At 41.4% G+C, this 22,700-nt stretch overlaps 1 protein-coding gene across 3 annotated transcripts in view; it reads right to left on the bottom strand.

Annotated features, from left to right (window-relative positions):
- Positions 1 to 22,313, bottom strand: part of KLF3 (KLF transcription factor 3) — a 28,976-nt gene extending 6,663 nt beyond the window's left edge. The window contains exons 1-5 of one of the 3 annotated variants that reach the window (XM_074822327.1): positions 22,072 to 22,313; positions 18,004 to 18,039; positions 11,065 to 11,164; positions 3,738 to 4,233; positions 3,125 to 3,275 (exon numbers count right to left, since the gene is read on the bottom strand). In XM_074822327.1, the coding sequence (XP_074678428.1) occupies positions 3,125 to 3,275; positions 3,738 to 4,233; positions 11,065 to 11,121 (704 nt within the window). In that variant the 5' untranslated portion in view covers positions 11,122 to 11,164; positions 18,004 to 18,039; positions 22,072 to 22,313. Of the gene's footprint in view, positions 1 to 3,124; positions 3,276 to 3,737; positions 4,234 to 11,064; positions 11,165 to 15,608; positions 15,715 to 18,003; positions 18,040 to 22,071 lie in introns of those variants that run through there. The other 2 variants (XM_074822326.1, XM_074822328.1) reach the window with 2 other exon arrangements.
- Positions 22,314 to 22,700: the final 387 nt, after the last annotated feature.

Below are 22,700 nucleotides of genomic sequence, written 5' to 3'. Positions count from 1 at the left end.
TTGGGAGCCAAAATCTCTTTCTTGGGTGTTTCTGTGACTGTTGAGTGATATACTCGTCCATCACACATGAAATCTAGCTAAATATACTGTAATGGTGGGAAACCCCAGATGGTGATACTAGACACAGATGTACATATGCTTAAGTAAGAAAGGTAGGTTTTGGAGCTTCCAAAGAAAGGCTTCTCTAAAGCAATGCTCAGTTTTAATTCTGTTGCATACTAGTCTTCTTGGAGAAGCTCTGGCTTAGGACAGCAAGCAAACTTGGTTTGAATCGCTATGTGTGGAGGCTAGTCCTGGTAACATCTGGAAAAAGGAAGAAAAAATTATATTGGCTGTATACCATTTGTGCTGGTTTTCAATCTAAGAGCATGTAACAAAAGCGCTGAGAATTTGTCTCATTTTCCCTTTAGAGGAAAGGAGGCTGGCAAGCCTACAGAATGTTATCAATAATCTGATAGGGTGTGGCAGTTTTAAAAAATGGTTAAGGCGGTGTCAAAAATCAGAGGTAAATACTAAGTAAGTGCCAATAATAAAAGCACAGCCCTAATTCTTTCATTCCCTCTTACACAACCAGATACAAATTCATGTAAGTCTAACCATTTAAGCATCACTAACAGATAAGAGTATCTTCCAAATATGTTACAATTTCAACAGCTTTTTTTCTCCTTCTTTACCAACAGACCAGACTGTGTTAACAGCATGAGTTAGACTTTGACACTTGCAAGAAAATGCAACGTTAATGAGGCTTCTTATATTTGGCCAGAGAATATTACCTTGAATTTGATTTTACTAATAACTGCATAGTTATGTCAATTATCAGACATACTAGAAAGTCCAGCAATCCCTACAGAAATGCCAGCAGCATTATATATAAATAACGTGATGCCAAAAACTAACACTAAAGCAAAATCAGTCACTTAAAAATGAGACTGAAGCTTTCCTGTGCACCTTTAATGCAGCTTATGTGTCTGAATAGTGCATGTTGGGCAGTTGGAACCTATGAAAAATGATAAAAAATCATTGCCTAACTATAGCTCATAATGCAGAGAGAGGGGCTGATGAAGCTGTGAGAAAACAGGACATTTTTTATAACGGTCTAGGTCTCTCATCTTGTAACTTGTGTGATTTGTCTATTTTTTTAATGATAAAAAGATAGAAACTACCATTTATGAATTTCTTATTGCAGATACAGCAGAGGTGAACTTGAAAGGGCTGGCTTTAGGAACGAGCAAGAACTGCAGCTCTACAGGACAGCTAGGAAGCAATTTAAGCCATTACAATGTGAGGACAGGCTCTCCGTAAACATAATGCTCTGCGTGGGCAAGCAGAGAAGATGCTTCAGAAACATGGACTATTCAAGTGTTTTTTGTAACAACGCTACCTACACATTATACCAAATTTTATATTCTTTGGTCAGCGGATGGGTTTCCTGTGGAAACTGGAGTCATTGGGAAATAATTAATGCAAATCACTAATGCAGGTGACAAGGCTCAGCCTTGGAGGAAGGGTGTGGTAGGAGAGGACCAGCACTTACTGATTTGCTCTTGTTAAAGAGGCCTAACAATGAACAGAAGTAAACTGAAACATTTAATAGTCCTGACCTAGCAGAAGTTAGTTCCAAGTACATGCAGACCTGGCTCCCTTGTGCAGCAGGGTCCATTATGGAAGATAAGTAACTACCTCGTAAACATGGATGTTTACTATTTTATATTTATTATAATAAAACATATAAGGTTATTTTTAAATAAACAGCATATAGTTTATAAAAGCTAGCTGGCAACTAGTTAATTGCAAAGAGCCTGCAATCTACAAGCTGCATCGAAGCTGCTTAGAGACTTGAAAATGAGGAGGGGTGCCCACAAGGCGGCTGTGCAGAATGTAGTTAGCCCTGGAGCCACGGTGTACCTTCTAACCTGCAAACAGTCAGGAGCAGGAGGAAGAGGCTGCCTTCTGAAGGAAATGCAGAAGACCGCCCATCTCATGCTTCCTCTCTCTTTCTGAATCACCCCAGAGTCAAACACTGATTTTGGGAGTCTGGCTCGGAGCCCTTTTTCCCCACTCTACGAGGTGAGGTCTCATACAACTGCTCCGAGGGCAACGGTGAGCAGGAAGAAAGGGCAGAAATGGATTCTGAGGTCACGTACTGTGAGCCCAGCTCAATTCCCAATTTCAGCTCCTGCCACAGCCATGCCAGCAGACTGCATGCCTGCCCACAGCACTGCCTGCTGAAGGATGAGCCAGGCTCTCAGCCGTTCCGCGGTTTTAGTTAAGTTGACAGAATTTTCCAAAGAAAAATGGGAAACAGAAGGGTGCCTATGGCTCCTCAGGTACTTCCCGAGAAATTTTTAATATTTCCAATTAAAAAGTTTCCATCCCAGACCTCACTTCATTCTAGCTCTTGCTCTGCCTTCTGCAAACAGGACTGTTTTAAACCGAATTAGATCTCTGATCCAGTTCACGCACTGCCCCCAGTAACAGTTGTACCAGCACAATGAGTTGGTACTGGAGTGGAAACAAGTGTCTGGGAGGAGAGCGAGCTTCAGGAACTACTTGAGCTGCCAAAAAAACCACCCACGGAACAATGGCTTCAGGTAAACATGGAATTTCACTGGATATATACGGAACTTGTAGGCCTGAGGGGGTTCTTTCCACTAAGTAGCCAAAATTTTTTAAAAGACAAAGAGGTCCTCCAAGAAAAGAAAGTCACAAGACTCTTTTTAAAGAAAGGTATTTTAGGTAATGTAAATACAGAGATCAGTATGAAATGTCTTTACAGTATCTTTCCTGCTGGTTTTACTTGAACAGGTATCACTGCCTTATTGGGAGTCATACTTTCAGTAAATTGTTGGATGGGGACCAGAACTGCTTTAGAAATGCATTATATAATGGCAGGTCTATGTGGTTGTGATGTATAAATACGTATCAACTCCTATACTGCTAAAGAGGAAAAAAAAAAGTTGAAATCACATTTCACAGTGGTAGTGAGGGAGAAGGATGTTTTTCTGTATTTTATCACATGTTCTAAAACACAGCAACACTCCTTCCCACTCCTCAAAACTGGTAACTGCTGCAATTCTTCTTCTTCATTCTTCTGCTGATTTTGGGACTACCGTTTGCTACTTACTCTTGCAACATTACTTGCTGAGGAGACAATGAGGTCATCATTGGAGGTGATATTTGTTCAGGATAGAAGTCAGTCTTTGATGGTTCACTTCCTGGCTCTACTTTGATTGTTTTCTTCAGTGTAGGCTTCTCATAAGACTCAATGACAGGCACTGTATCAAGGGAGGGTGGGAGAGGGAAAGCAACACATCAAAAATACAAAGATTTATGGAAATAAAAAATATATGTAAAAATCTACAGTTAAAACAGAAGAAATCCCCCAGTTCCATATTTAGTGCAACAATTTATGCTAAAATACAATATCTTCCAGTTTTAGTCTATCTCCTGATGAACTATGATTCAAAACAATTCTATTAATTTTCATCAGTCCAACATTTTTAACAGTCCAAATCTCAGTAGATAAAACAGCTGTATGCAGGTACAAATCACAACAGAATATGACCTTGGTAAGTTTGGTAAAATATTTACAGAGTAAATTCTATGCCTGCGTATTTTAGAAGACAGGAATTATGTTCCATTTCCTAAAATGAGAAAAACACACAAGAAAGTGCTTGGCTATATGGTTATTTTCCCAGGATGAGACAGCATAAAAAAACCCCTCTGATGACACCAACCTTGCATGCTACTTGGAGTTTCCATCTCATCTGCAAGAACTGTGGACACCATGATGGGCTGCTGAAGATGGGGAGCATACATAAAAGGAACCGGCTGGACCACAACAGGCTGTATAACCGGGAGTATTCCAGGGCTTCGCAGTCCATGGCGTGAAAGAGCAGCGGCCATTACAGGTGGGATTGTTATTGGCATGGAAATAGGCTGTACTCCTGGGGGTGATGGTGTGAATTTACTGAGAGGTGAGCTGGGTGAGGACAGAGTCAATCCAGGTGAAGTTCTCCTATGCACAGTCTGAAATTTTAGGGGGGAAGGAGAACTTCCAGTTGAAGGTGGTGAGCTCCGTTTGTTCACCGTAAGGTCTACTGGCTCCATCTGGATTCCATTTGATAGTCCTTCGGGGTTTGAGTAGAATTTATTGTGCAACATACTTGGTGTTGAATAAATGACGCTGTATTTGTTTGGCTTCATTTGGTCCATATAACTGGACGGGTATGACTGTCAGAAGGAGTGGAAAAAAAATAAAAGAAAATCAAATAGTAAGTCAACACACACAATTACTGCTGAAAAAGAAAAGTGGCTAATAAAACTGAGGCAAAATTAAAAGTTTCAAGAAAACACTTTAAGGTACTTCCTAAATAAAAATGAATTAAATAAAGCCTAAGATTTCACACATAGGAAGTTATCTGAATACTGATTCACTGTTTCAGAAGCAATATAAAACAGATGATGAAAACAAATTCTCAAGGCTTATTCAACTCTTTTTCTCCCTTATAAACTCCTTTTCATACACTAAGCTGCACATTACTCAACTGACCTGGGAGATACATGGTGCTATGTCCAGCATATAACTATATACTGAGGATTATGAAGTCAAGCAAGAGAGCAGTTAAATTTGACTTAGAATTGCAAGTAATGGCTCCCAATCAGCTGCTTAAGTAACTGGGAAACAACCATCACTAAGGCAAGAAATTATGTATCTGAACCCTACAAGCAATAAAAAAACCACAGCTGAACTATATAAGCAATAGGTGACAAACTCAGGAGTGCAAAAGGTAAATTCTAAACCTTTTTTTTTCCTTTTTAAGAAAAAAAGTAGCTAACTAGTTAGTCTAATCTTGGAAAACTAGTACAAGGATAAACATTTGGCGTGTTGGAAGAATATTCCTGTTATAGTGGTTGTGAGCAGCTCTCATCACAAGATCATATAAACCCCAAAGCTAATCTTGACCTATGTGACGATCTCCACATTTTAGTGGAAATAATATTTGTAAACCAAGAAGTATTAACATTAATTTCAGAGTACAGTATTATTAAACAACTATCCAGATCAATTTGGCATTTAAAAAGTGTTGAAAACTGAGGTTGTTTACTAACAGATAACTTACAGTGGAAACCAATGTGATGTTCTAACATAGCACATAGATATAGAAAATGCAATCCACAGTTTTTTAGCCCTTAGATGCTGTAATTTTTTTTAAAAAATGCTATCCTTGTATTCTAGGTAAGTAAAGCTTCACATTAAGGCTAAGTAGTTTCACACTAATATTAAAAAACTGCTGAATTCTTTGGCACCAAAAAGACTTTGATGAGTGGGATTAAAAAGATGTTCAAAATGGTAGAAAGTGAAACAGATTAAAAGTATAGAACTATTGTATTTTTATACAATTATTTCCATGACATTTCAATTTTTTCTTCCCAAGGTGGAAACCGGTTTCTTATCTGTCTTCCCTGTGAGGGACACTTAGTTGATTTTAAATGTCAATGTTAACTAAAAGTATTTTTGCAAAATGACACAAATGTATTTTTCTTCTTTTCAGTTACTGTTTGAAACAGTGAGTTTAGAAAATACTAAATTTTCCTGCTGCGTCCATAGCACTGTGATAAAACAACAAATGTGAGTCACCTATTCCATAGAATACTCAAATAAAGCAGCGTACACAGTGATGATTAATCTTCAAACAGTAAATACTACATTAAAACCTCTGAAACTTTATTGATTCCACATATGACTATTCTTATAAATTCAATCTATAAAAACATTCATCTTTGATGGTAATTAGTTCCTCAGAATTCTATTAAAATGCCATTATTGCTAGCAGTGCTGGCTAAAACAAGTTCTATAGACTTGCCACCAGGGCTGAGCTAAGCAATGAAATTATTAGCATTCTAAGTGATGAAGGCCACTTAATATTGCTAGAGTTTAATATTTAACAGTATTAATATCTACTATTAAATTCAAAATTTAAACACATAAGAGATATTAAGTACTTCTGTTAAAATTGCTGTTACTGGTTTATGGTCCAAAGACTAATCAGCTTCAACAAACTGTGAATGTTCCACCACCAAGCACCAGTACATTTACAGTGCTGCAGGTTTGTCAGGGATGATCACTACCTAAGAACATCTTTTTTCACTGAAAGCATACTAGAAAGGAAAAAGACTATGCAATTTAAATCTTGGGGAACATTTTCCATCAACAGGTCTATTAAAGAACGAAGCAGCACGTCCAAGCTGTAACCTTTCTATATAAACAGTTATTCTCTTTCAGCCCTTCAAGTAACACCAAGTGTGTGTTGAAAAAATACCAAACTATTAAAATGTTGTGCAGAGAACTGTAAGCTAGAAAAGTTAAGTAATAGCTATTTAGACAAGCAATAAATACTTTCTAAGAATTAGGAAGAAAATAATGATTTTTTTAAGAAGTGATTATTCTAGGGACTTTGTATTTTACCCCACGTGCCTTCCATTATTTTGCATAGAAGATGTGCATTGCTGTAATTAATCTGGCACAGATTTAACATAAGCTTTTTTTTTTTGGCAGTTTGGGGAAGTTGAATAATTTTCCTAAACTTTTCTTCCTTCTGCAATTTTAATTACTATGTTTCTAGCTGAACTGCAGATAAAGTGATAGAAAAATGTGGTGCAACGAATTATCTGTGTTGGGAAGAAATAGGGTGACAAAGCTGAGAAGGATGATAGAACAACAAAAAGGAGAATATCAGACACTGGTGGAAAAGTTTTGCTTCACTATCAATAGTGTGGTTGAAACCCCGTTCGTTTGGAGTAAGTCACACTCAGATCTATCTCCTGGTTCTGAAGTTAAGCTTCCTGTATCTTTCAGCATTGCAAAGTTTTAGTTTCTAGCTCCCTGGGATACAGACAGCAATTGCCATTAGGTTGAGATGAACCACTGGTTTCAGATTTGTTAAGTCACTTTCCCTTTCTTTGCCAAGGAACTAACAGTACCCCTTGGGGGATATGGGATGGAGAGTAAGGAAGACTTCATGGTCTCTCTCTGTAAATAGGGAGCATTAACAACAGCAAACAAAAAACCAGTCCAACTACCTCTGTTTGGTTTTCTAAATGCCTCCAACTGCAGGAAGCAGGAGTGTACTTCATAGCCTGCAAGAGCCGTCTTTTCTCACCTGTCAGAATTTATGCAAAGTATTGCAGTGGAACAACAGAAAATTAGGTATCATTGTTCTGTTTCCCTGAAGTATTTAAGATGATAAGATTTTCTTTGGATTTCTACTGTGGGAAGTAATAGTATATGCAGGATTTGGTCTGATGTGGATTGAAAAAAACCCAACAAATTTCCACTTTCCTGTAAATTCTGCTTTCCTAAATATCCCTGTGCAGAATGGTATGTCACTAGAGCAGATCACTGCAAAGATGCAGGATTGTATTTTAACACATACTCCTTTACAGTCTCCACTAGCTCTTTTTTATGTTTGATATCATCACTTTCCCTCTTTGGGCCTTACAAAACAATTCATTTATCTTTCCTTGCTGTTTGTTCATAACAAAACCCAGAGCACTAAAGCCACAAAGAAAATGGAAAATAATTCAAAGGAACTTCTAATATTTTTGAGTCATATCCATGTGGCTCATACAATTAAATCAAGAATAAAGACTGACCAAAGACATTACAAGCACACCTATCACCACCCAGAAGGCTGATGCTTCCACAAGATGACATCATCAAGCACTGATCTGATATAATTCACTAAATTCTGTTATACTGCCACAATGAAACATCATCTTTGTTGTACAGGTGAACAGATTTTGAAGCAATTCACAAAGTCTTTTATAGACTACATAACCCTACGAATTTAATTTTAAAATTCATCCAGCCTCTTGGAAAAACTGAAACAGGTGAAGAATCTGCTTATCTACTTACACTATTTGTCAAATCAGTATCATGTAAGAGGATGAATAGGATTTAATCCAAATAGTAGCTAATACACAAAAAAGCATTCTAACCACATGGAATTTGTATTCCAGTACATTACTTAAGACCTCAACCCCTTATGTAGCACATAGCTATCTTTAAGAACGGGTGAAACAAGTAGTTTTGGGACTGATGGAAGGGCAGAGAAAAACTGTTTATTTGAATTCGAAGAAATACAGTAACACATAAAAAAGCAACTTCTTCCACTGAATGGTAACTGGTACTTGTCTGAATATTTAAAAAGTCCTTGCAGCAAATATTCAGGTAGGACTCAGATGACTGTGTCACTAGTTCATTAAGAACTATCACAAAATGTGTTTGATAATTCAATTCAATTCAATAAATAGCATGAGCTATTTAGAGTGATGAAATACTGTGGGTGTGAGCTTCAGTCATCTCAGAAGTATAGTTAATCCTTTCAGCCACACACCCTGAAATACAGTGGTGTCAGAACTGTAATTTATTTCCTTCTCCCACCCCAACTAATGGGATTTTTTAAAGACAGACTTTGTACCTACAGTGTACGTTCAGGTAAAACAACAAATAATTCCTAAGGGGCTTCATACAGTTTGGCCTCTAATGATACTATTGGAATGAAAGATACAATAAAAAAAAAATCCTGATTTTAGATTTCTGAGTTATGTCAGCCTGCAGTGAACTGAATGATATGCTCAGCACTTCCAAAACATCACACTAAGAGTTTCTCTTTCCTTCTACCTCATCAAAAGAAGGTCAAGAAAACGAACACACTCAGTGACTGCTATCCTTTCCTATGTTCTCTCCATACCATGATTCCTCCCTTTAGAGGTGTCTCCAGAGCAGTTTCTGCTGGGGAGCCATGGCAGCAGGGCTCCAAGGAAGCCACAAGACCAAGCAGCGCTGGGGAAGCCAGGACCTCGAGGGCTTGGGGCGAAACAGCCTGTGTGTGTACAGAAGCTGCAACACAGACACTCCTCAGCCTCTATGGCATAGTACTCTCTATGAGAGGAACCTCACTCAAAAAATCTCCTTTTCTCTGGACTTCCTGCTTTTCCTTTCCGGCTTTTTTTTTTTTTCGTTATGCAGTAACAAAAAGGAAAGCATACAGATTTGGTAAAATGCTCTGAATACTCTCTAATGGCTGGTCAGAGTGATGACACCGAGTTATAAGAACACCTAAGATGACTCCAGCATGGAGGGTACCACATCTCTGCAAGAAGCATGTGGTATAGAATAAGCAACATTTGGAACTACAGTCTTGAAATACACTTGGCTTAGAAATGCTCCCTTGTTCTTCCCACTGCAGTTTTTCCTTCATCTGCTGGTCTGGGTAAGACGGGTCCCTCCTGTCCTGGTCAGTCTGTTGAGCAACCGACCCTGTCCATCTTGCAGAAGCACACAGGCTGTCTGGGGCAGCATACTGTATCTCTTGGGTGCATCATCCCAAGCCACTGCAGAACCTTCTTTGGGAGATGAAGGTAGATGTGTACAAAAGACAGCCTACAGTGTCTCTATAGCAATTTCCTGTTATTCATGTAATGACACTTTTATTGTAAAAGTGGCCCATTTTCTGCCTTTGATGGACACCATTAGCTATCCTTAGATAATCGTAGATAATCACCACTAATCTTAATAAGGTTATGCAATAATTGTGATTGAAGTGTCAGACAGACTGGCCAATAGTAAGGTTCTTTCTTGACACAAATATTGGAATTTGTCATACTTACACTCTCAGTGATAGATCAGTTATTTTTCTATCACTGCTCTCAAGTAAATAAATGCCATAAAAGTCAAACTGTAATTTTAAAATGCATATGAACTTAACTCTCAAGAAGTGTTATTAATAGCACTGAAGAAATCAGACTGCTTACAGATGCATTTAAATTGATGACAATTACTCTACATTTTAAATAGAACAGGAAGCAAACTTTTCATTGAAAGATGCCATTTGGAGCATGAGTTTAATACACTCTAATTTATGCACACTGACCTCACCCTTTTAAATTATCAGCCTTTCTAGGGGTGTGGTTTCATGTTACACTTAATCTGATCTTACTGCAGGCTACTGCTGAAAGGGGAGGTCCTGTTCCCTCATCCTCCCCTCTCCCCTTGCTCTAGCATTGAGTAGCTGCACAGAATGAGTCAGATCAGCTTCCTGATCCGACACAAAAATAAGGGTATTTTTGGTGGGTTAGCAATTCTGACCATTCAGTGAGCTGATCCAAAGGATCCAAATCACTCTGTGGCCACACAGTTGCTTCATGTCATACAAAGGAGACACAAAGCTGGAAAGGAAGGAGGAAAGCCTGAACCTTCCCTTTCAGCAGCAACCTGCAGCTGGATAGGTGAAGTATGCATGAAACTGCTTCCTGAGGCCATATTTCCCTGGCAGCCTAAATCGTCACAATTCCCATTGTGCCCCTCCCAGCTACATGTTCCTGTTGTTATTGCTTATCAGACTCTTCTCTGAGATGACCCTACACACCAAGCTGACAGAAAATTAACCCAATGGAAAAGTCTCCCCTTCTCCTTTTTTCCCCCATCTCTCCTACGGTGTCCTGGTTCTCATCTGTTCACATGGTAAGGTAATACACCTGGCTTATCCAGCAAAAAGCCATTGCTTTTTTGGTCAGGATTAATTTTCTGCTGTTTAGAGCGCAGTTAGCCCCAGGCACATGTTGTCAAGACCAACAGAGACACAAAAAAAGGGACAGTGAGAAGCTGTCCTTTTGGTTCAAAGGTGTAACACAGAAACCACAGGCTCTTGCCACTTCACTGTGAAGTCTGGCAACTTAATTTCAACCCACCTCCATGAGCAGCATGAGCTACAGAGATCATATTTGCACCGCAGTGGCTGAGGAGTACTTGGAAGTTCTCTCCTCTGCTCTGGGGATGGGATCACCAGCAGGGGTAATGGGGCAGGTAATTTAAGGGCAATAAATTCATAAACTACAGAAAAAGTTTTCCTAGAATGTGGATTTGATTGCCCTAAGAGCAAAACATAGCTTCACAGCCTTTCCTAAGCTAGTCCAAAGCTTAGAGAAATCTTGGTATGAATTTAAAGGTGGAAAAACTATGGAGTCATCACAAAGGCTAATATATTTTATAAGTCTTACCACTGAAACAGGCTCCATGGCTTCTTGCTTGATAGGGACTGGGTCAAACATTAGCATCTTTTTTATTCACCTGTTCTGATGACTCTGATGTCCTGGCCTGCTGCGGAAAGACAAGGTGTTAGAAAGCAGCAAGAAATCCCCTAATCAACTTTCTGAACCATAGAGAACTTACTTTTTTGTCAGATTAATGTGAATAGTTATTCATCTCCAACATAACTTCTTAAATATTTGACTATGCTTCATTTAAATATTTCACTTAAGTTTATTCTTTCCCAATTGCTACTGAAACAAAGGGCATCTGCTCATTTTAATGAAAGCTAATTTGAATTTTTATTGTGCATCTGAGCATTACTGAGATCACAGAATTGTCACTTTTATTAGCTGTGAGTGTATAAACACATCACAGTTTAGACTAAGCACTTCTCATCAGCATTACAACTTCAGAATAATCTTGTTTATACAAGTGAAGTGATTCTATAAAGGATATCTCTTTTCTAAGAGTCCTGATAGAGAAGTGGAAATTTTTGCATACAGTGACATTGAAATCAACACAAGATGAAAATCCAGGACTAATGTGGAGAGGTACATTCAATATGCTGCAATAACTTAACATTAAAAAAAAATCAGTTATTTCCCTGAGATAATAGATTTACCGACAATTCAATAACAATTTGTGTTAACGGTGCAAAACAAAAGCACTTCCAAAAATCTGGTTGTATTCCGTGCAGCTTCAGTTGTTTTTTCCAGAGTGTTTAACCTCACTTGTCCAATTCTAGCTTATCTCAAACTGCCTGAAATAAAAGTATTTAGCATAAAGCATGTCATAACTTAACTATCATACTACGCATGTGCCATGGTCAACTTGGAAAGGTGCTGTGAAGGAAAGGAGAAGACACCTCTTCTGGGCAAAGCCATAAGGGTACAGAGCAAAAATGAAGAGAAGCAAAGGAAAGTTGTTCTCAATCACATTTAGCTGTTGGCAAGCTTTTTATATATCACTTGAGGTTATACATTATATGACTTATGTTGAAGGAACAAGTTCTGACCATATGCTGTACAGTTCACAACTCTGCCTGGAAGTGGTACGACCTCTATCAACATATGAGGACAAAAAACATTTACACAAATTCAATTTTGACCAGTAGATGGCACTGGAAAGAAATAAATGCAGCCAGACTATACTATCCAGATAATTTTACCCTGAAAAGTAGGCTAAAAGCTCAACAATAGATCTGTAGTTGTGGCCGGGAAATTCTCCCAGCAATTTAAATGAAAATCTTAAGATGTACCTGCTCAAATTAAAACAATTCTAATAAGCCCAAACTAATGAACAATCTTGCAATTTATTATCACTTGTGTTTATAGATAAAAATTTGTTAAGAGCTTCCAAAGATGTCATGAGTTGTTACAAGTCTATCATTAATTACTCAGGTATATGAACAACGTTTTAAAGACTTATGGAAATAAATTCTCCACAATTCTTCTTACAAAAGTCAAAGTCCTGACAAAACCAAATTGCAAAACAAAGTGAAACAAATAGAGCAGCTTGATCTAATTTCCAGTTTAAACTTAACATGTTTTATTTTAGAAGCAGTTGTGTAAGAAGGCACTATTTGCTAAAAGTTGTGATAATTTTGTAAATACTTTAAGTAGCTTGTGAGAAGGTTATTAATTATACTATTTTTCTTTGAATGGTTATCTTTTTCAGGTTTTTAACATTTCACATAGCTAGGATTAATGTTTCAGAAGGCTGTCTTCTCAGAAATACATCCATATATCTATGCTTTAAATATATATGTGTGTATCTATGCATCACTCACACATGTTCCCACACGTATATATGCATTGTGAAAACAGAAAAGTTACAGACATTAAAAAATGTTCACAATAAAATGTAGCCTCTCAAAACTCATATATAAGAATTTGGAACTTTCTTTCAGGTTTACAGAAACTTTCAATTTTTAGTTTATATGTGCATAGATAAAGTGACACACCAATTTGTACTTTAGTGAAAGAAGGAAGGAGGAGAAGGAGGAGAAGGAGGAGAGGAAGGAGAGGGAGGAGAGGGAGGAGAAGGAGGAGAAGGAGGAGAAGGAGGAGAAGGAGGAGAAGGAGGAGAAGGAGGAGAAGGAGGAGAAGGAGGAGAAGGAGGAAAAGAAGGAAAAGAAGGAAAAGAAGGAAAAGAAGGAAAAGAAGGAAAAGAAGGAAAAGAAGGGAGGAAAGGGAGGAAAAGACAGAAAAGGAGGAAAATGAAAGAAAGAGAGAGAAAGCGGAGAGGAGTTTGTTCTAAGTAAGCAGTCATGCTCCCAGGCTATTCTTTTTGTAATTTTTGTTGTTTTAAAACTGGATTTTATTCAGTTTAAGAGTTACTCCTTTTCACCTTTTACTCCAAGAGAGTGCATGAAAGACACCTGACACACATTTCACATGTCATGCTACACATTCGAGTTATTTCCTGAGAGGGCTCTAAATTACTATGTAGGAATTAGACTGACATACACAACAGAAAGTGTACTGCACTGAATAAAAGTGAAAAGTAATTCTCAATCTTTCTCAGGTACAGTCATCTAAGAACACCAGAGGAAAACGTTACCCTTACTGCTGCATCACAGTGCAGGAATTGAGCACTTCTTTATCACGTTACTTTTTAAGTGGTAGGTTTCTTTTCCCCATTTGATAGCGACTGGAAACCGATTTTAAAGAAAGGAAAATTAATACGTAACGTTTGGTCCTGTCAGTCCAGATCAGAGGGTCAAATTCTTATTTGGTAGAAACTGATGGAGCTGCTATAGAGTCAATATAAACCAGCTTTGGGTCTGGCATTTAAAATTTACCTCAGAAGGACACTTGCCTAAGGCTGCAAATAAACTCACACAACAATTCTCTTTGTATTTAAAAATAATGCTCCAAATTGGTTGGTTGGACCACATTCACAAGCAAATACATGCATGCACACTCACACAGAAATAAAGCATGTTACTTCTAGTAAGAAGTCAGTTTTTCCTAGTCTATTTGCAAAATCATGCCTACTGACTCAAAATCTCTCTCTGCTAAACATCTGAGAAGGGGCAACAGGGAAGGTAAACAGTCTTATCTGTTTCTATTACAGAGGAATGAAAAAACAGTTGGGTTCTACTTTACACACTGATTTCATAATGTACTTGTTTGAAAGCCCACAAGTTGTTTAGTAAATACAACTAATTTCTGGAAAATCAAAATACCGTCTCTCATTCCTGAGGTACCCTGGAAAAAACAGTGAGGCGACAACAATGTATTTATATTAAGTGTATTAAAAATAAGGGCCTTTGTCTTTCACATTATTAGATAAACTATTTTGCATTAAAGGGTGTTTTTCATGTGGGTTAAAAGAATTTAAAATGCATGTAATCTGAAACTAAATAATTAACTACAATCCAGTAGGCAAACATTCCACCCTCTTTTTTTTCTGCTAACAAGCCACCCAGTTTTACTTTCTTGCCTCCTCCCATTGACTCCACCCTGTGGATCTCTGCCAAGTCAGTCCAACTTGTCCAAACAGGACATGGCTTTTGATAAGATTTTGCTCACACCCTGTACTTCAGAAAGACAAATGAAGCAATTGGGTTTTGTATGCAAATAAGGACAGGTGTAAGGTAAAGTCCAGGCAAAGTCCTTCGGTATTTTCCTATCTGAAGTCCAGTGAAGACAGCAAGCCAGAAAAAACACAAACTCTCCGCCCTTATGATCCAATATGCAGTGAAGTACCCCTTCCAGAAGGGAAGTTCATCATTGGTAGAGCTCATCTCCTTGTCAGTACTGAAGACTCCTTGATATTAACTTCCTGACGGGTATGGTTTACTGCTTCAAAAACATAATTAAGAGTAAATGAAAGCCTAAAGGTACTTAACACGTATTCTGACAATAAGGACTTGTATAGATTATTTACCCTGGATGCAATGAACAAAGCGGTTAAAGAATGCACCCAGACTACACATCTGCACTGCAGAGCAGCTGGAGAAGAGCAACCTCATTGCAGCTACTCCCAGCAGCTCTGTACATCTACCTTCAAGGTCCACCAACTCTGCAAACCTGTTATGAAAGGAAAGGGTGGGGTGGAAGGCCAGTTTTGACTGTGCACATCCAGCAAGTACAGAGCCTCCCTCTAACATAGAGCTTTTGCTCTCATTAAGTACCTGGAAGAGCAGTCAGTGACCTGACTCTTGTTGCAGACAGAGGGGTGGTGACCATAAATTCTGTCTCTTCACCCTGCATGAAAGCATGCACAGGGTTTGCTTTCTCAATCTTTGTGCCTGGGGGAAACAAGGAATGCTATCCTGTGGTACAGTGAAGCTTTGTCTAGAAGCTTCAAGGTATGATTGTTATTGTTGGTCTAATTACAGAATTATGTAATGATATCTGCTAAATTAGCACTGCATGAGTGCCCTCTGCAAAGACACTGCAGCTCTTGCAGCACTGTTGGTACCCAGCAGCCAACATAAGCCACGCAGGCAAGGATCTTCAGTCCAAGCCCTTTGGGACTTAGGCTGTTGCTCAAAAACTCTTACTTCTTCTGTGAGCCTTGAGTCAAACTTCCCCTGATACTAAGGAGAAGTGACAATATCGGAAGACTCTCCCCTGATGAAATCCAAAGGGTGGGGTGGTGTTCTGAACCTGGCTGAGAATTCTTCTTCAGTGGAACCTTGAAAGAGAGTTCGACAGAGAAAAACCAGTTTCTGAGAGCAGGATTCCCTGGAAAAGGTACAAAAGGTGTTTTCCAAGGCTAGTAACAAGATGTGTTTGCGCTTACTGTACCAGTTGCTCATCAAGATCTGAGTCAGCAAAAAAGTGTTTCTAAAGTTCCATTAACTTTAATGGGAAGTAAGCAAGCGCTTAGCTGCACTGGGCCCCAAAATAGCAGCAGGCAAAGAAACTCTCCAGCTCAGCACAGCAGTCAGACTCAGTCAAAGCAAGCAAGAGCAGGAGAAGGAGCAAAGGCCCAGACACAGTGCAGGGGGAAGAGACTGGAGCAGCCAGCCCATGAAGAACAGACCAGGGGGAGAATCATGAAGAACTAGCACAACAAGAAAACATTTCCCTGATTGGCAGCCTTGTGTTCACTGGACTTCCACCGGGAAACGGTAATAACTGTTGAAAAACTTAGGATGTTGAAAAAGTTAGGATATCATGTAAAAATAAAATGGTACCTGGGCAAAACTTTTCTGCTGAAAGTTATACTTGATAGAACGAAGAAAAACACTATTTCTATAGGATTCTGTTATTTAGTATTTCAGACTATTTTTGCTTTTTATTGACTTGAAAATATTTTACCTTCCTCCTTACAGAACTGCAAGCAGGCTGAAAAATCTGGTTTTTTTGCACAACTTGTGCATCGCAACTTTGCTGACATCACTTTGTTTGACCCAGTACTGCTCTGACATAGTAACTTATTAGTTGTGTAGCAGACTAATTAGTATTTCCATTAAATTTATGATACTACTGTTGCAGGCTCTTTGAAGCCACATGCCTGAAAATGGCTGTCTTGTATGTAAAAATTTGGGACAAAAATGTTCTTGCAGTGCTCATTAAGAAAATGTCTTCTCTACCAAGGAAAGATGGAGCCCTTCAGTTCTACATTTACTGAATGTAAAGGAGAGAGAAAGAAAACTTCTTGTGGCACCTCCATTAGACAATATTCTCCCTTATCAGTGCAGACTGCTGTCTGGTTTCCTGTCTCAAGCTACTTCTTAGGAGGAGAAACAGTCTAGTAAGGATAAAAGATCAGACTTTTGAAAACAAGTGAAGTATGTGGAATGGTATGATAATCTTTCCCTTCCAAACTGAACTCTGGGGTTTTTTGTTGTGTCTTTCTTAAGAGGGTAATTTTGAAGATAATTTAAAAGGAGAAATATAAATCCTACCTTTTTATTAGAAGGGAAGAATGACAGAAAATACTCTTACATAAAGGGTTCTGCTATTTCATGAAACATATGAAACAGAAATTCAACATTTTTGATAGGATGAGGAAGAGGAAAAAAATCTAATCCTAAAGAAAGGAAGTGTAAATTTATGAATAATAGCCTAAATGATTAATTTGAATGAGGATTTGAATACAGGGCAAATGTCAATGAACTTCTATGTACCTACGGAAGTGGAAAAAAAAAAACAGGGAGAAGAGCTGGATAGCATAGTGGGTACAAACGAGACAGTGATCAAAGCAGCTTAGACTCTTTAAAAGTGGAAAGTCTGTCATGCCTTCATGGATCAAGTTAGTTTGTTGGTAACACACACTGACTGCATGATAGGCAGACCACGCGTTTGTTTTTTTTTCCATTCTGACTTAGTTTACTATTAAAAACCTGTTAGAGCTTTATCTTTCCATTTGGCTGATCTACACTTACACTTCCTTCCCCTGGGAGATATCAACTACAGCTAAAAAACCCTCAAAGGAAGCCTCAGCATCAAGTGAATGCTTAACAGGGAAGGGTTAAATCTCTCCTAAAACCAGCTCTGCCAAACTTCATATTCTGGACTGGAAGCAACTACCCTCGGAATGAAAACACAAAGCTTCAATGCTGACAGCATAAAAGAACTCTAAAAGACCTCCTGTTACTGGTGTTAATTAATATTAAAAAGTTGGTTTACAAAACTATTATAATTTTAATCTCAGTCCCTGATTTTGTGGAACTTCTGGCTACAAGAAGGTGTGAACCACAAAATTTACTGCATTTATTATACACTGGTTTCCAATATTAAATGCAGCTAAATGCAGCGCTTTTCCTGTGTCATGGAAAAAAAGATTAAATATGTTTGAAATCCTGTGCAAATTAACAGTACCAGAATTAAGCTATTTAACTGGGTTCTAATGGATAAACTCATCTGTGGTATTCTAAAATTAACAGAAAAACAACTAAGTAAATGCAGCTGAGAGTAACAAATGAAAATAATTAAAAAACAACTTACCAAAACTGTGTGGCCAAACACTTCTTATCTGGATTTCTGAATAGACAAAAAACAAGTTGATGTAAGGATGTGCACATAATTCAGTAAAGATTATTTTTTCACATACAATTAAGCCCAGAAAGGGGAAGTTTAAAGCATATATTTTGGATACTTCTTAAAAGATACCTGCAATGATCACAAACAGCTAACTTTTAGCATTGGAAACAGCAAGAACTAAAGGACTACTTTAAAATCAAGTGAAATAAAAAAAGGGGTAAAATGAAAGGGTGGAAGTATTTCTGTGTGTACAGAAACCATGCATATTCCAGCCCATAAGTAACTGACAAGAATAAACATTCCATCTTGCATTTTCATCCAGGGTCTGATTCAAAGCCCATTGAAGTTAATGCAAGTCTTTCTCTTGATTTCAATGAGCTTTGGCTTGGGTCCTTTAGCTCTTCTTCTGTCAGATCCAAAGCAACAGAAAGATTTATGTTCTCTTTCTGAATTTCCTCTCTATGTTTCTCTATGTCTGCCTGCAACAGGGTGGGGAGAGAAGACAAATATAGAAAGAGGAGTAAAAAATTCATTTCTACGCCTTCAAAAATATGAAATGTGGGACAGCCATACCTATTTATTCCAAAGAAAAGTTAGCCAGCACTGCCTATTTTTCTATTTTACATCTGGAAGACAGTGCATCTTCCAGTTTGTATAAGGAGAAAATATCTCTTCTGAGATCTGGAAATACAAAGTGCTTACGGTGGGCCATTCAGGTTGGGTAGGGGCAGAAGCCAAAACCCTCATACAAGTATGAGCCTGCAGATGTGGATTATCTTCTCACTTAAAACTCTTTTACACCAGTGTAACTCCATGGCTTTAATGGATCTATTCCAGATCGGCTGATGAGCAAGTGAAGGCAGAAACTGGCTCACAACTTTCTGGAGACTCGAGTAAAAGTTTTCAGCAAAGGGAGTGCAGCTCTCCACCCCCATAACTATATTGGAGTTGAGGGCGTGCGTTAAAGGTTAACTTGGAAACCTCGTTATGACATAACACAGTCATCTTAAGCAATCGTGAGTGTGTAGAGACATGATAACTCATTGGGTGGGGATTGGGAGTTGAGGGGCAGTGACAAGGGGCCTGGACAAGGCTACCGATCTGCCAGAAAACAGCCTGAAACAGGAAAGAGCACCACATATGCCACTTGGAATGTGTGACGCAAACCCCAGCCTTGAAACAAAGAACAGGAAACAGCTCTGCTGGCTGCGCTGGGGAGAAAGCACAGAGAAACATTTAGGTGGCCCTCCCTGACCCTATATTCATGAGCAGCTGGAGTCTTTTAAAACAACAACAGTGGGTGGAGGTGTTTGTTCATTGGGTGTGAATAAAAACACTGTCCTTATGCAGGGGACCTGCCCTATTTACAAACAGGCTCTCTTAACATAAGGGAGCAGGAGATTTTTAGACACCACAGGTCATGACAATTAGCTGGAATCTTCCCTAGGACTAGTTGGTTTATTACTGTATTTACAGAATGCCAGTAGCTAAACAGAGCTACAGCTCTGTGACATCAAACAGGCAGCGCCCAGCCTGACAGTAAGCACCTTCTTTGCAGAGAGAGCCAGGGGCATCAGACCATTGCAGGAGTGATTTGAAGCTGGGGGTTGCTCCTGGACAGTGTCTTTCTTTTGTCCAGTACTGCTCAATAGCTGAGGACCAGCTTCACTCAGTGCACCCAAGAATATTTTTCTAAGCCGTCAAACGCTTAGTCTTCTACATCCCTGTTTATTTTTGAAGAACCCAAATATATAGCTGAATAAATGAAATAAGCTGACAACATGAGCCAGAAGAAAGGCACATCTTGTCTAGATGTCATGCAATATAGTAATTTCAACGTTTGTTTTCCTTCAAAACCGTGTTTCAAACACTCTCTCTTCTCTTACATACTTTGCATCAGTTATTTACACCCCATGGGTGGGACATCTAATATCATCCAATGTGAGAACATGTTATAGCGAAGTATGTGGACACATGCCACAGCAACAATAATAATTGCTGTGGGGTTTCATGGATGAAGTTTAACAACGCACACGAGGTGACAACCGGCTAGTACAGCATCTATGCAGCAATGCATGGGTGTAGGTTTTATGCCGATATTATCAGTTCCTTACTTTCTTCATACTGAGTATCTGGAAATGTAAGTAATTTGGTGGTTGTATAACTCCCATCTCTATAGCCTTCGACTAATCTCACTCACATTTACATCACCATTTATCTGAAGACTTTTGCTTTTGGCTAAACAGGTGTTGCCTAGGTCAAATCCTCAGAGTTCCTAAGGGCTCCCTCACTGTTCTGCTACCTAGAGGAAGTCTTGCGCAGTTTCTCAGGGAAGGGAAAAACCATTTAGTAATTTTTTTTCCCCTGCTGTTACCCCCAGTCCCCACTGTGGTCTACAAAATAGCTATAACAGTGTGTGCAGGGGTAAAAAAAAAAGAATTTGCCTGCTTGGGAAAAAATAAAAAAGGGCACTCCAGTCAGGTTTTTTAATTTTGATACTAGACAAAATATTCTTAAAAATACAAGAGGAAAGTTAGTTTGAAATAAATTTCTTCTGGGTCAGGCAGGATTATCAAATCCAGATGTAATTCCTCTCATACAAGAAGCAGCTCCTCATGCTATTATCAGCACAGTGTATCTTAAAAGTGTTCTACGGAAAAGTCACCAGTGAGCAGCTGTACAGTCTTTTGTTTTCAATACAGGTAATGAACATTTATGGATGTCAGTTTAAACTAAGTCAAGTCTTCAGAGCTCTCCTATCAGCCACCCAAACTCAGCTTTTCCCAACAGTAAAACCTTCAGAGTTCAGCTCCACGAACAGTGACACCTCCTGAATCTTCAAAGGCAAGGAAGCAAATAAAACACAGCAGACAGTGCAGGTACAGTACCCAAATCACCAGGGGAGTACACAAAGCAACTTTAATGTATTTTTTTCATATAACTCCCGAATGACCACTTGAGCCATGCTGAAACAGGTCTTTCTCCCAAGCGCTGGTTAGGTGCTGGGATCTCCCAGCACGGGCTCCTGCTGCTGAACCTTTCTTTTCCAGGGCTGCTCGAGCTGTGCCAGGCACTCACCTGACAAAGGTCCAAAGCAAATAACTCCTATTCCCATTTCGGCTTTAAAAAAACCCCAACAAAGGGCATCCAGAAAAGGGAAGCTAATTACGGTCGTTATTTCTAACTCCACACTTAACTGCCGTGCTGTGCTAAGGTTAGATGACAACACGGGGGGTACATTTTTGAGAGCCGGTCTCATCCTTGACTTCACCGGGAGTTAAACTGGGGACGCGGCGCTGCCCATCAGCTCCGCGCTACTGCTGGGACAGCGGCAACCGGCGAGCTCCCGCCCCGGCATGTCCCCCACCGCCCTCGGCGCCGGGGGACCCGCTACGCTTTTCACCTCGGTTCCGCCCGGCACGGCAGCCCGGCCGGGATCCGACGACACCGCTGTCTCTAACCGACGACGAGCCCGTCACACCCCGGCGGGAGGCCGGCGGCTGCGGCTCCGCTCGGCGGGAGGGCGGCCCCGAGGGGCGGGCGGCCGCTGGCCCTCCCGCCAAGGGCAGGCGGGCGGACAGCCAGCGGGGGAGGGCGCCGCGGGGCGGGGGCGGCCCCGGCCCCGAGCGGCGCCGCCGGCCACACAGGTGCGCTGCCCGCCCGGGCGGGCGCGACGGAGGGCGGCAACCCCCCCCCTCCCCCGGCCCCCCCGCCTTGCCCCGCCGCCCCACCGGCCACGCAGGAAGTTTCACAGGCGCCGCGGCGGGAACCCTGTGGGGAGCCCCCGCGCCCCCCTCCCCCCCCGGGACAAGTCCTGCTCCCCCCTCCCCGCAGCTGCGGGCCAAGGAGGCTCCCGGCCCCGCCGCCCCCCGGCCCGGCTGCGGCTCCCGCTTGCCCCGGTGGCCGGCGGCATCCCACCCCCTGCCGCCCGAGGCTCCGCGCCGCTCGCAGCGCCTGGAAACTTTCCTCCTCCGGCACCTCCATCCCGCAGCCGGCACGGCCCGGCCCGGCCCCCCCCGCCCTCACACTTACGCTCGGCGGGCGGTGCGGAGGGCGCCGGGCCTCCGTCGGCTCCCGCAGTGCCGGGGGTCGCGCTGTGTGGCGCGGGCTGGGCGCGCGGCGGCGGCACCGAGGCGCGAGGCCGGCGTGTCCCGCGTCCCCGCGGCTGAGGCGCCTCCGCGGTGGCTCCGGGTCCGTGTGTGAGGAGGAGCTGCCTGCCCGCCCGCCGCCCTGCCTCCCGCCCTCCGCCCGCTCGCCTTCCCCCCGGGCTGCTGGCACCGGGCCGCGCTGTCACATGACGCCGGCGCCGCTCGCCCTGCCAGGCTCCCCGGGCCGGCGGGGTGAGTGGCGGTGGGAGGGTCACGGCGGGGAGCGCGGCCGGGCGGTTCCCCGCCCGCGGGGTGGAGGCTCCGCCGAGGGGCCGGGGCGAGTCACCGCGCACAAACAGGCGGGCACGCACTGACTCCGCGCCTCCCGCCCTGCCTCCCGGGGGCAGACAGCCTCGCACAGACACTAATTATCCCCAGCAGCCCGGGGAGAGGGGAGGGGAGGGGAAGGGCGGGGCGGGGCGGGGAGTGGGGCCGCCACCGCCCCGCTGACAAACCTGCCCGTCCGGCTCCTCCTCCCCGCCCGTGTGTCAGGCAGAGGCGTGCGCCTGGCAC

Source organism: Strix aluco, chromosome 4, assembly GCF_031877795.1.
Source record: "Strix aluco isolate bStrAlu1 chromosome 4, bStrAlu1.hap1, whole genome shotgun sequence".
Taxonomy (NCBI): domain Eukaryota; kingdom Metazoa; phylum Chordata; class Aves; order Strigiformes; family Strigidae; genus Strix; species Strix aluco.
Note: the sequence above shows the minus strand (reverse complement) of the source record. Positions and strands in the feature narration are given on the sequence as shown.